The 13,352-nt window shown below is 37.7% G+C and overlaps 1 protein-coding gene across 1 annotated transcript; it reads right to left on the bottom strand.

The window, feature by feature from the left end:
* Nucleotides 1-917: 917 nt before the first annotated feature.
* LOC124159665 lies at nucleotides 918-11,984 on the bottom strand. Its single transcript, XM_046535573.1, has 6 exons — nucleotides 11,933-11,984; nucleotides 8,774-8,913; nucleotides 7,543-7,600; nucleotides 3,776-3,925; nucleotides 2,782-2,910; nucleotides 918-1,229 (listed from the first exon to the last, which is right to left on the bottom strand). Exons 1-6 carry the CDS (start codon nucleotides 11,982-11,984, stop codon nucleotides 1,165-1,167), a joined length of 594 nt encoding a protein of 197 aa, XP_046391529.1. The 3' UTR covers nucleotides 918-1,164.
* Between the last annotated feature and the right edge of the window lie 1,368 nt (nucleotides 11,985-13,352).

Raw genomic sequence — 13,352 nt, 5'->3', positions numbered from 1 at the left:
TCTCCACATGACCACTGTGCGAGCCATTATTAGATCTTCTTTTCACCTTGAAATTCCCTGTCTTAACCAGTGGCGCAGGGAGGGGGGGGGGGGTTTGGGGGATAAACCCCCCTCCCCAGAGCTCAGAGAAATTTTTAAGTTTAACCCATTTTACTTAATTGGATTGATATTACTTATAGAATAGTGAAAGGATGAATAAAATATCCCTCAGAAAGCCGTAAAACCCACCATTTTGAACAATTCATCTTTAAAATTCTTTCTATTAATCTCGCACCTACCGATTATCCTGGTGGGTATACCATACCCCCACACACCCCGGTGTTAGTTGCACCTAAACGCCCCCCAGCCTTAATTCCTAGCTGCGCCCCTGGTCTTAACTATATCATTATTGTATGCAGTGGTGTGGCGGTAGGAGATTTTGGTTGCTAAGCGACAACTGTTCTGAGTGGCCCTTGGCTGAAGGTGGCAAGATCCCCATGAATGTGCCTCTATTTTACATTTTATATACCTATATTCTTTTTTATATAACTGTATGAAGGTAGATATAAATGATATTTTATTAGGTAATTAAATTTTACTATTGTAAGCTATGGTTCCAAAGTAACAGTTTGTCCACAACAATATATGAGTGTTGAATAACATTTCCTTACGATTATATTGCCACTTTTAAATTATTGCTATTTAAATTATAATTTAAATGGCCCTCCATACCCAGGGATAGACTATTGTATGCATCTCTTCGGAATAACTTTGCTTTTTGCCAATGAATGCTCATTCCGCAAGTTAATTTGCTCACATAGTGGCTAACCTCTGCATCAAATGGTCAACCTGCCATATACAACCCATTGGACATATTCCTAAGCTACAAGCTTTGCCTCATGGTAGAATCTAGTATATACCTTCATTTAAAAAAATGATTAGCGATTGTAACAATATTTTATTAAAATATATGTAACATATAAGAACTAGAAAATTGTTTGTATCAATAATTTGATATGTTAAAATAATTAATTACTTCAACTTTAGAAATTCTGAACTCTGAAGTATAGCTTCTTGATGATTTTTATGATGTGCTAATTTGCAATGAAATATGCAACTCAGATAATGGAATTTTCAATAATGTGTGTCATGTTGACAAAAATCCATTGCTTTGAAATATCTCAGTTAGTTTCCAGAGCAGTCATTAGCGGCTTCTTCTGTAGTTCCCTCACTTGTGGATGACGAACAAGCTGAAAATTCAAATCACTGCATTAGTTTTTCATCCACATATTATTCATTTTAATGAAAGGAGATCAATTTAGAGCTTTAACAAAAGCAACAGTTTTGGGTCACAATACAGATGCCCGGTTCTGAGAACTGGCAATAAATTGCGACCCAGCTCATAGGTGGATCTAGGGGGGAGGCACAAGGGCACATTTCCTCCCCCCCCCCAGACCCTTAAAAAATATGCAAGATTTTTAATACGGTCCCATTTTCATTGAGTTTGTTTTGTATTACGAGGTATGCTTTTGCCCCCCCCCCTAGAACAAAATTCTGGGTATGGCCTTGCTTGTGCCCCCCCCAGAAAGAAATACTGGATCTGCCCCTGACCCAGCTGGTCATAATTTATTACCCAATCTCTGTTCAGAATTGTGAATAGCTTTTCCAGCTTCTTTTTTCAATGCTGGTGGTGGTTCTTGGGTATTGCTGCGTAGGTAATATTTTCACTCCTCCTACTGGGAGCGTTATCAGAAGAGCGTTTCTCTTGGTAACGCTCCCAGTAGGAGGAGTGAAACGTTGAGTGCAAATGTTACCTACGCAGCAATACCCGAGAACCACCACCAGCATTGTGAATGGCTACTGTAAACCTTGAGAAATATGACTTCCAGTGAAATATCAGCCAAGATTAATGTTGTTCAGAGTACATAATTGAGACTGGGTCAAAATAATCTTGAAGATTGACTTTTCCTGTTATCTTTGCTAACATAATCCCACTTAGAACATTGGCCTTTCCACTGAAACTCTTGAGTTTTTTTTTGAAAAAGCACTATTAAAGTATGTAAATCTGTCTCTTAAACTTTTATGTCTCTATCATAAGTCTGAGTAGACCCAGTGTAAAGAGCCCTTTGGCATGAGTTATCTTCCTCTCATTAGGGTTGTCAGACTACTTAGGGAGACAGGTTGTAACGTTTTATTATTCATCAACTTCTAACTTAACAAATAATATTATTACACTTAATAAACACGTTTTATAATTTGAAACTCGCAAGCAAAAACAACATCAACAAGCCGCCATGACTATTACAATCCCATTTGTACCACCCGTACTACCACTCACTGAGCCACTGCCATGAATTGCACCAGTGGGGATCTTGAGTTCTGCCGTACCCCTTTTCCTCCAGTCTCTTTCTCTCTCGTAGGTGCCTCCTTTTTCTCTGCGTTCTTCTTTCTGCTGATCTTGAATTCAGCCATATCTCTTCCTCTGGTCTCTCAATACACCACTACCTTGGCTTTTCTCCCGATCTTTTTTTTATAACACGTCTATCTCTTCCTTCTCTCCATACACCAATACCGCGTTTTTCTTTTCGCATCCCTCACTACCATTATTGCCTCCTCACTACTATTGTAAATTTTAATTCATTTAAACAAACAACATGGTGGCTTGTTTACAAGGTTTTCAAAATATTGCACAGGAGATCCTTTAAAGCAGCACATCTGAGTATAGAAATTAAATAACCAGGACTATTCTTGAAAGCAGTTCTTCATATTCTACCAATTCCTTGAGAAAAAAATTACATTTACCATGTTCACATGTTGAGCCATAGTGTCCTGTCCCTTTGCAGCTACATTTATAGCCAGGATTTTCTGCTGTTGGACTGCATGCTCCACCATTTAAACAAGGATTCTCCAAGCAGATATTCTGGTGACGGCCTGGAAAAAAGAGAGTAATTTTACATGCATATTTTAAAGTAATGATCGGTGTTGTATAAATTGTCATAGATTTTTTTGAGTGAATCATTAAGCATTCATAGTAATATCCAATGGAAGAGGTAATAATATGCAATGTTCTATGACAATAATCTTACTGCTATTTAAAGCAATGACAATTTTCAAGGGTCCTAATGGGAGTAGGAAATAATTTTCTACCCACAGAAAACATGCAAGCATGCAATGTTCAGGCAAATAACTGGGAAAAATAATGAATTGAAATGATCATTCAGTTCCCCCGACCCTGATGTATCTTGATAATTGCAATGCCAGGGATTTGACAAGTTCAAGAAGAAAGATAGACTGGCCATAACCTCTGTAGTGGACTTGTGTGGTCTTTCATTTTACAGTTCACGGACTTGCCGGGTCCAAGGAAAATGGAAGGTGCTGTAGAGCCCTGGGCTCCCTGAGGGTGCCTGGGACCTTAGATGCTGGGGCTCCACAAGGCCAGAAAGGGATTCTCTCCTGCCCACCCAGGCCAGTCTGCCCCAAGTCACTGCCAGAGTCTGAACCCAAATACATGGGGAAAAAATTATTCTAGCCACTATAACAACCCAGTACTTACTCTGTTTTTCATTGAAAGAGGATGGGGGCGTGAGGACTAGACTTGTGGCCACCTAACATTAGGACATATGCATACTTGGTGCCACCTTTCATTTGATTCTACTTGAACTCGATAATACCTTATAGAGACAAGGAAGACTCAGTCGAATTCTGATGGGGGTATAGCAATTTCTACTCAAGGTGTTGGGTACAGCAAAGAAAAATAGATATATATGTTTTTAATCTATAATTGAGCTTTTGTCACCTGGTCCTCCATTGATGCATTCAGCCATGTCATTGTATTGATAATCTGAGTAGCAGCCGATTCCACACACACAGATCCCACCATCTATTATCTTGCATCCAGTTAGCTTTTCCTCTTCAACACATGCTTCCACAATGCCCAGGCATATAACTGGAAAAATAATGAATTGAAATGACTCTTAACCCCCTTAATGTTGTTGCTCATCAAAAATACAATAGTAAAAATCTACAGCCTCATTCTCATTACAGATTCATGTAAAATAGCGCTTGTTGATGATTAAATTCAACATTATGAATTAGGCTCAAAATGCATAAGAATTTAAAGAGTTGGAATGTGGAATACAATGTAACATCAATGGTTGAACTCAAGAGATGATATTATTTTTTTTTGTAAACTTTGCACAAGAATGAGTATCAAATTGTGGAGATAATTTTTTCAATTTGTGGGGAAACATAAAATGTTTAATTCCTGAAATTATTTTATAAGGCAGTCCCCTCCATCATTTTGCGTAATCTACCACTAGTTATCTATGTTTTCCAAGTTTCTGTGATTGATAGTTGATAATGATATCGTTTACATACTTCTTTTTATTCCATTTTCCATTAGTTTTAACCTTCTTGGTTATGGCTGTATTTTGCCAACTTTTTTGCATTCTTATTGCTACTGTTTTTTACCTGTTTCCTGGGGGTGTAATGGATGTTTATCGGAATTATTCTGATGAGTTTTCATTTCAAACTGTTTATTTTGAGTGGTTTCAATTTGATCAAAATTTGTCGTCTTTAAAAGTTTTCACTCCTGTGCCTCATATAATGAGGGCTCACATTGTCTTCAGTCTTAAAAATTTCAAATACAACAAATACCAATTGTTACCAAACACTCAGAATCAACCGCTCATTATGAAAATCAATGGTATTATTTCCAATCGCTGTCAAGCACAAGCCCCCTGATTTACAGGAGGTGGTGATCACTTTTCAATACCCCATCATATAATCAAAAGTCATCAGTACTAAGATTGGTTTGATGCAGATCTCCACTTAATTCTCCTATCAGCTAATCTTTTAACGCCTATCTAATGCTTCCAATTTTCATCCTTCATCATTTCTGTATGTATCACACCCAAAGCCTGCCTAATCTCCTAGCTGTTCCTCCTGACCTTCCAGTGGCACAGTGAGGGGGGGTTTTGGGGGATAAAACCCCCCCCCCAGAGCTCAGAGAATTTTTTAAAGTTTAATCCATTTTACCTAATTGGAATGATATTACTAATAGAATAGTGTAAGGATGAAAAAAACACATCCCTCAGAAAGCCGTAAAACTCACTATTTTGAACCATGTATCTTTAAAATTCCGCAATTTATTAATTTCGACCTTCCGCTTATCCTGGTACTTATACTATACCCCAGACACCCCGGTATTAGTTGCACGTAAACCCCTCCCAACCTTAATTCCTAGCTGCGCCCATGTGACCTTCCACCATAATTTTTGTCAGACCATCGTGTCCAATGATGTAGCTGATGATATTGTTCCACCCTCTATATCTAATAATTTCTAAAGACTTCTTTCACTTCTCTGCTTCTTTTCTTAGAAACTACATGTAACACATTATCTATCTGATACATATTTCTGTAACCCCACAAAAACCTTCAGCTTCCAGCTTTGGAAAGCTTTCTACCTTGATATCTCATCTGCTTTCATCATCCGTGGCACGCTACCAAAAAAAGCATGCTCCACGTATAAGTCCAGGTGAATTGCTTCCTAATTTCAATTCTTATATTATCAGCTGTTCAGAGACTTTTTTTTGGGAATGCCCTTTTTGCTTGGGCTGTTCTACCATCTCCGTTGTGCTCCATCCATTTCTGGTCATTCGGCTACCCAAGAAACAGAACTTCTTCATAATTTCATTTTTTTAAAAGTAATTTCTAAAAGAATAAAATGCCAATTGGTTGAAAGGAAATTTAGATGAGTACGTATCTCCTAAAGTCAATTAAAATTTGTTGAATTATTGTTGACTTAAAGTTGACTTTTACCAGATCCTCGGGCAGGCTAAGACTCCTTCTCCCTAATATTGCTTGCATAGCAAACCAAAAACCAGTTTCAGAAATATGATTTCCTGTTTTAATAGGATTTATGAGATTCACTTTTAAATTTCACCTCTTCAAGAGCAAGGTTTTCCTAGTTTCAGGCCCGTATTCGCCTCTCCTCTTATATTGCCCAATTTTCATGCAGCTGTACATGATGCTATGCATTGTAAATTTTAATGTGTAAATAAATCATTATTATTAATATTATTGCAGTTCATTATTTTTGTTCAATCCTCCAGCCTTTTGGAATTATCAATTTAAGAATGAAGTTGGCGACTATGGTAAAAAATACAACAACAGGGGATTATAACCCATCCACGCTTTGGGGGTTGGCATACAGTTCTTTCAATCGCTGTGGTAAAAATGGCAAACGGGTTGCGTTGCTTCAGGATACAGATGTTCTCTGTCATTCCCGCTTTTTGCAGGAAAAATCTCACTTCGAAATCTTACTGTATTTGTTATCAGTTATAATCCGCCATTTTTTCGAATTTAGTTGCATTTAACATTGGCCAGAGGCTCAAAAGGGGATGTCGGGCTGGCTTCTCTACTTCTTCCTGTGCAATTTTTTGCGCCTGCAAATTTCGTAATCGGATCGGACTCGAGTCTTTTCGTGAACACCATGTCGTCAGAAAGTTAGCCGAAGGGTGTAACTGTAAATTAAAATTAAAATTTTTCTCAAACTGCAATCCCTAACAAAGCGATATGGGGCGATAAGCATTAACAGGTTGCTCATGAGCACCTTCTGCAATAACTATAAACTTTCTCGAGTCAACAATAATTTTTCGATTTGAGAAAGTTGTAGTTATTTTAGTTAGTCATAGAAAGTTGAGATATATTTTAATACATTATTTCTAACGCTAAAAACAAATTTCCCGGATGTTTACAGCTAAAATTCACTCCATTTTTACGTTAAGTAACCGATTTTGAGGAAAAAATATTGCAATGTGGACGCGCTCTCGACTCGACGACGCGTCGCGTCGCGACTCGGACTGCATGCTTGGCGTTTGCGGCCTGCGGGACGGGGTCACTGTACGTAGTTGATTGATCCTTCGCCTATCCAATTGGTCAATGCAATTTTCATAGCAACATCCGATGGAGCGATTTCCCGCGAGGTACTCTTGTAGAATATTATTTATTCGAGCAAAAATTCAGCCCAAACAGTTATAATACAGGGCTATTATAAAATAATTCAGAGTTTAGGGAAATCATTGGAAGATAACATGGAAATATCAAGGCGTAGTATTTTTATCCCTGATAGCCTCAATTAATCATAAATTCGCGACCTAGGCCATTTAATGATCAGGATTAATGAAGCAATGACAACCATTAACGAAGAAATGTTTACTAATTTTTAGACAGAAGCTGAGTATCGTTAGGACATTTGCCAAGCGGCTATAAGGGCGCACATATTGAAAATTTTAAATCATGTCAAAAAAACTGTTTGATAAACTGGTATTACTTCTATTTTCATTTAAAACATATTTAAAACCACACCATTCTTTTATGGTAACCCTGTAAAAGTCATTAGCTTTTATAATTTTTCAACTACGTGACTACATAAAGTTATCACCGTGGCTAGTCCCGGCGTACTTTAATAAACTATCATGCAAAATAACTTTGCATAACCGTACATTGATATTGCCCTACCCCAAAAATATAAACCATGAATGTACGTAACTCAAATCTTACCTAAGGTTAATGTAGCAGCTGTCACCATCAACGCTTTAGCAGACATCGTCATGTGCTTCTGAAACAGGCAAGGAAAAATAACTTTTTAACGGGGTAACCCTCTCGGTTTCCGCCGCGTTGTTGATTGTGTGATAAAAACAGTTTCACCGGCAATCCCAATAGAATTTTAAGGCCAGAAACCTTGTCTGGACCTCAGGGGCGGTCTGGCCAGGTCGGCTGGTCGACAATCGCCGAGGGCCCCGAGCGTAGGGGGCCCCACAACAATCGCTCCTTACGTGAAGCGTATATCAAAGGTATAATAAAAAAGACTCAGAATACTTGAACCAAAGTTTTTTTTGCAAGTATAAGGGCACTGGCAACTTTTACAAAGCAACAGTTTAGTTGCTTTGTTGAAGTTCCAATGAAACACACGGCATTGACTGTGGCCTCGCGCACGGGCGACTTTTTAGTAGCCGCAAGTTAATAATTGCTTCCGGACCTATTCCCTAGGAGTAAACTATTGCCGGCAGGAATATACCACGTGCGTTTTTAGCAACTAAATAGTTGCTTTGAAAAAGTTTCTAGGGTACGGGGGTCCTAAAATTCTTCGTTTTCATTGGTTGCTTTAATTACAACATAGGTACTCAGTTTAGAAAGATTATAAAAGTGCCAGAAGATAAAAGAGAACCTGATGCTTTTATAGAAGGGTTATTCAAAATGGTTATTTTAGAAGTATTTTAGATTCCAGCGCAGTTTCAAGGAACAAATGTTAATAAATAGATAATGGAACCATAATATATCATTACATTTTATACGCTATGAAATTCTCATTTATCATAATATTTTTTACGAAATTACTATTTCTTATTAACTTTAAATTAGTTATTAATAGATATTTTAGCGTCAAAATCCATTTCCGGAAGGCAATTTCCTTAAATTTTCCGGGGAAGGACCCCCAAATCTCCCGGAAAGGGCCTCAGCTGAGGGCCCCCGATCTCCCCAGACCGCCCCTACTGAACCTTCAGGTCTTCTGACCTGAATATGCTTGCGGGATTTCCGGCGAAGCTGTCGTCATCACACATGGAACAACGCGTTGGAAACCCGGAAACCATGAGAGTATCCACTACTCATCGCGGTGCCGTTCACAAGAGTTTCTACAAGGTTTACGACGGAATCTTAACGTTTCAGTTACAGCGAAATTAAAGTGATTTTTCACTAATCACTTTGCTATTCTGCAAGCAATGATACTCACCAGTAACGCAGTGGAGTCAAAACACGGTGGTAGATCTGACGCTTCGGCTAAATCTCGGTGAAATTCTCGAGCGTTGGTTGCGCTTTCTTCAAAGCGTGAATTTGGGAATATAGAAACTCCAAGAAATTGATAAGGATAAAATCATGACCCCATGACATCAATTGCAATACCATTGGACCAGCTCCAGCGCGTGAACATAAAGCATATCGCGTCGTCTTGGGTGTGGGGACATATCCGTTTGATAACCCGCAGAAAATTTTGTGACTTCAATTTCAATTCATCTGCCCCCATATCTATTTATAAATGAATAAGGATTTCTGTCTTTCCGCTATGCGGTTCCATACGGCTGCACGGATTGCGGCTAAAGTTGGTTGGACTAAAGTTGTTGGAACACATCCAAGAAAACCGAGGAGAGTACAAAGTAAATAAATTCTAGCAAATAATTAAGATCGATATTAATCGAAAAAGAACAGTAAGTTTCTAGTAATAATATGAAATTCTTGACTCCTTGTTTTGTCTTTGAACTGTTCAATAACGCTAACACCGGGTTTTTTATCCACCCTTAACCACCTACCGGCTGACCCTCTTTTCCGAATCCCTTGCCTTTTAAATGCAGCCAGTCTTAAAAATCATAAGACCACACTTTCCCAATTTTTAAATTTTATACTTCTCATTACAGATAAAAAATGGTATATGATTTGATACCCATAAAGAATTAAAAAACAAGTAACCGAATAAAAAAATTCCAAATAAAGTTTCCGAGTGGGGGACCCTAATTTATAACAATTACTTCCTCAGTTGCACGTTCACTCCACTAGACCACCACATCACTGTCAAAAAAAAGTTTTATAATACGTAAAATGTAAACCAACAAGGAAAATCAGGGAAATTACGGAATAAATGCACACGAAATGATCATTAAAGCCGTCATAATTCGGAACAGAATGATCAATTTGCAAGTAAAATCTCTGTCGGAGTTAATATATCTCCACGCGCAAACGAAATATTTTCGGTGATTAACCGACAACATAAGAGAAAAATAGGAAACAAACACTATTAAACCGATAGAAATTAAATTTTTTTTATAAAACTTGGGGGTGAGGGATTATGACTTATGAGGGCCTGCTCAGTCCTAGCTGTACTGAATACGGGCATTTCGGCAAAAACAGGCAATGACTTTATAGATTTGACTGTATGCAAACGAAATACGTAGAGAATTTATAGAAATTTATGTTTTTTTCCGATAGGTGATAAAAGACAAAAAAATTATTGTTGTAGGTACTCCGAGTACTTTTTAAGAACCCGCTAAAACAATTTCTGGCTACGCCAATCCATAACTAATACTAACGATGAATGATTAAGAGAACAGTTTGGCCATCATAGACGGTAACATTAGGGGTAAAAAAGTGAAATAAGGGTACAATGTATGTGGGTGAGTTGATCGTTAAATTTCTAAATGAAGGTTTTTTTCAAGCTATTCAAGCCGACCGTAGCACAATTTTCACGTGACTAACTTGATTCGACTTCATTCACTATGATGCATGTATATGATATTAATGTGTGATACTTTAGATATGAATTTATGGATATGGATTATAATTAAAAATATGGATTTCCATCAACGAAAAAACCGCGTGTTTCAAATTTTTTAAAGTAGTTCAATAGATGTGGTAGGATAATAAGTGCTTATGAATATTAGAATAAATTATAATAAACGATAAATCTCTTCATTAATTCATTTCTTTTTAATCTATTTATAGTTAAGTCCAGTAGAATATATTATAATAAACGGTAATTCTCTTCATCAATTCATTCATTTTTTAACCATTTTACTGCCACCGGGCCGATATATTTCGGCCCTCGCTGATTGAGCGAAAACTGCCTCCTGCCGATTCATCGGCCCGAATTATTTCACTTTTTTTTAATGATTGTGGCCTTTTCAACGGCTGTAATTTATGTAAACCCCCTAAATCTATCTATGGTTATAAGATGTAACTATATCTTAAGAAGTGGGAAAAAAATCTAGATATATTAAATAAAATTAAGTAGCTATAAATGTTTAAATCTGATATGTTGCTAATTCCGAAAAAAAGCCTTGGCAGTCTTCGCACATCCCTCCTGAAATGGCTGGCAGTAAAAGGGTTAAGATATTTATAGTTAAGTTCAGTAGTATCCTTTGAGTTATGTTTTCCCTTTTATCGTGTCAAGAGGTGAGCCTTCCCGGCAGGATGTCCAAAACCACAAAGTTGAATGACTTGGCGTAACTATAACTGTAATGAGAAAACCATGCAAAGGACGCGTTGGACGCACCTAAAAGTAGCACTACGCGCTTTGGAAGTATGATAGAAATATCATGTCACAACATTTAATGGGAAATTCAATGAAATATAATGGTAGGAATAGATTGAAGCAAATCCATATTGATGTTTACCAGGTGGTGTCGTCTTCGACAAACTGGCTTGTTAGAAACCCTCGCGTATGATTCATAGAGAGGGGCAATTGTGGCGATAAGGGCTCCACGGTGTGGGGGGTCCAAGCCCGTGAAGAGCAGAGAAAAGATAATAACCAGTTTCAATAACTTATTTATAAGTTTGTAGCATTTCAAAGGATCTCAATGATTACAAAAATGAAATTTAGTATAAGTAGATCAAGAACCATGGTTTAACTTTATTTGACTCTACCCGTTACAACAGCTTCGGCCGAGAGAAATTTCTCTAAACTTAAATTAAACAAGTCACACTTGAGGCATATTATGCCTCAAAGCTTGGTTGAGGGACTAGTATTTATTGAGAATCGAGTGTGAGAAAAACAATTAAAATAAATATTAACGAAATGGTTGAAAAGTTTTTAACAGTGAAAAACAGGAGATTGGGTTAGGCGAACTCTAAGAATGAACTTTGTTTGATGGATAAGTTTAGCTATTAAAAAGAACTTTCTGTAACATATTTTACAAAATCATCACCGATTGCAAACAAATTTATCAATGCGTAATGAAAAATATAAAAGAATTGACCCTAAATAATTTTTTTCTCCTTTTTCTAAAGACTTATTGAACGACCCTCGTACCTTTGATGAAAAAATGTCTAAACTTTTTTAACAATCATAAACATCCATACCCCGCTTTACTACATGAGATTAAATAATGCTGCGAAAAAATACAAATGCAGAGAATCAGAAGAAGAATAAATGGAATTGAAATTTGGCAATGCATTGAAGTTATTTTGACTGAAACAATTTCATTATGGAAGCAGTATGTATATGCCTGAAATACTACTGAATTATCAGTGGCGCCGACTCCATGGGGCCTGAGGGGGCCCCATCCCCCTCAAAAATTCGTTATGGGTGTGAGGAAAAATGTGTCAGGCTTGTCAATTTTCCCCAGAATGTCCAGCTAACGAGATTCGAGTTATCAGGGTTCTAATGTTGATCATATGACTTCTAAAAAGCTTAAAAAACTTAAAACTCACTACTTATAAAATTTCCCGGGATATTTTTTGTAAGTCGGCATCCCTGTGAATCATACTGTCTTTTCATAAAGCCTGCTGTAATGGTATGGCGGAATAATATCAAAAGACGCCTGAAGTCAAGCATAAGGAAATTATTAACAAAAGTAGATAAATACGGTTAAGGAATATAACTTGGTAAACACGCTTACGTGTATGAAATTACAAAAAATAATTGCTGAAATAAAAATTCCCGCGGGGCTGGAGGATAGAATTATTTTTAGGGGCCGCGAGGGAATGTAAATGATCGGGGGAAAAATCCGGATACCCCACTTTCCCCTTGAAAATCCTCCAAAAAAATTGAAAATGGTGGAAAAAATGGAGAAAATTCTTATTTCGGGTACTTTCCGTACTTTCGGATACTGCTCATGAACCGATCCACTCATGCGAATGATTGTCACTAATTAGAAAACAAGAAAAATTAGGACTTCGCCTGACGTTATATCGTTTCTCTAAAGCGAACGGCAACTCCGCAGTGAAGCGTCAAAGTTGAAAAGGATCGAATTTTTCATCAAAATGGTAGTGGTGACAAGGTGAGGTGCCGGCTCGGTGACTTCAATGACAGCATATGGGGTCCCCTTGCAGAACGCATTCCATCAATACTCCTTCCTAAAATTTATTTTCACCACTTCCGAACGAGGTACGGACCCCAAATTCACGTGGATAATGGGTTACCGGTGCCCCTAAGCACCGCTCTGCAGAGAAATCGGAATATTCATTCCGAAAAAGAGCAACGATCGGAAAATCACGCATGCGGGTGGGATGGAAGGGCGAACTTTTTATGGAAGGCGGGGGACAGAAAATAACCAAAGGGAAAAATTCGGAAACCCCCAGTTTTCCCCTATATCCAGCGGTGTCATGGTTGCCGGAACGCCGCACAGTGGGCGGAAATCGGAAAAAGCCGGACAAAATTACAAAATGGCTTTTTTTGAGTTATAAACTTGAAACTTTGCAATTATACTAAAAAAATGATTGAAATTTAGGGATATGTACTTCATTTGACAAAGATCCCACCCGTTACTGAGATACAGAGGCTCAAACGTGAACAAATTTCCATAAAAACGCCCGTCTTCAGT

This window comes from Ischnura elegans, chromosome 5 (assembly GCF_921293095.1).
Source record: "Ischnura elegans chromosome 5, ioIscEleg1.1, whole genome shotgun sequence".
NCBI lineage: Eukaryota > Metazoa > Arthropoda > Insecta > Odonata > Coenagrionidae > Ischnura > Ischnura elegans.
Note: the sequence above shows the minus strand (reverse complement) of the source record. Positions and strands in the feature narration are given on the sequence as shown.

Bases quoted from the DNA above. Each gene is read 5' to 3' on its own strand.
- LOC124159665 (XM_046535573.1), bottom strand. From the start codon at position 11,984: ATGCATTGCCAAATTTCAATTCCATTTATTCTTCTTCTGATTCTCTGC. The intron at 3,926-7,542 runs GTAAGATTTGAG...TTATTTTTCCAG, and splicing joins AGCTGCTACATTAACCTTAG to TTATATGCCTGGGCATTGTG. The intron at 1,230-2,781 runs GTAAATGTAATT...TTGAATTTTCAG, and splicing joins TGGCTCAACATGTGAACATG to CTTGTTCGTCATCCACAAGT.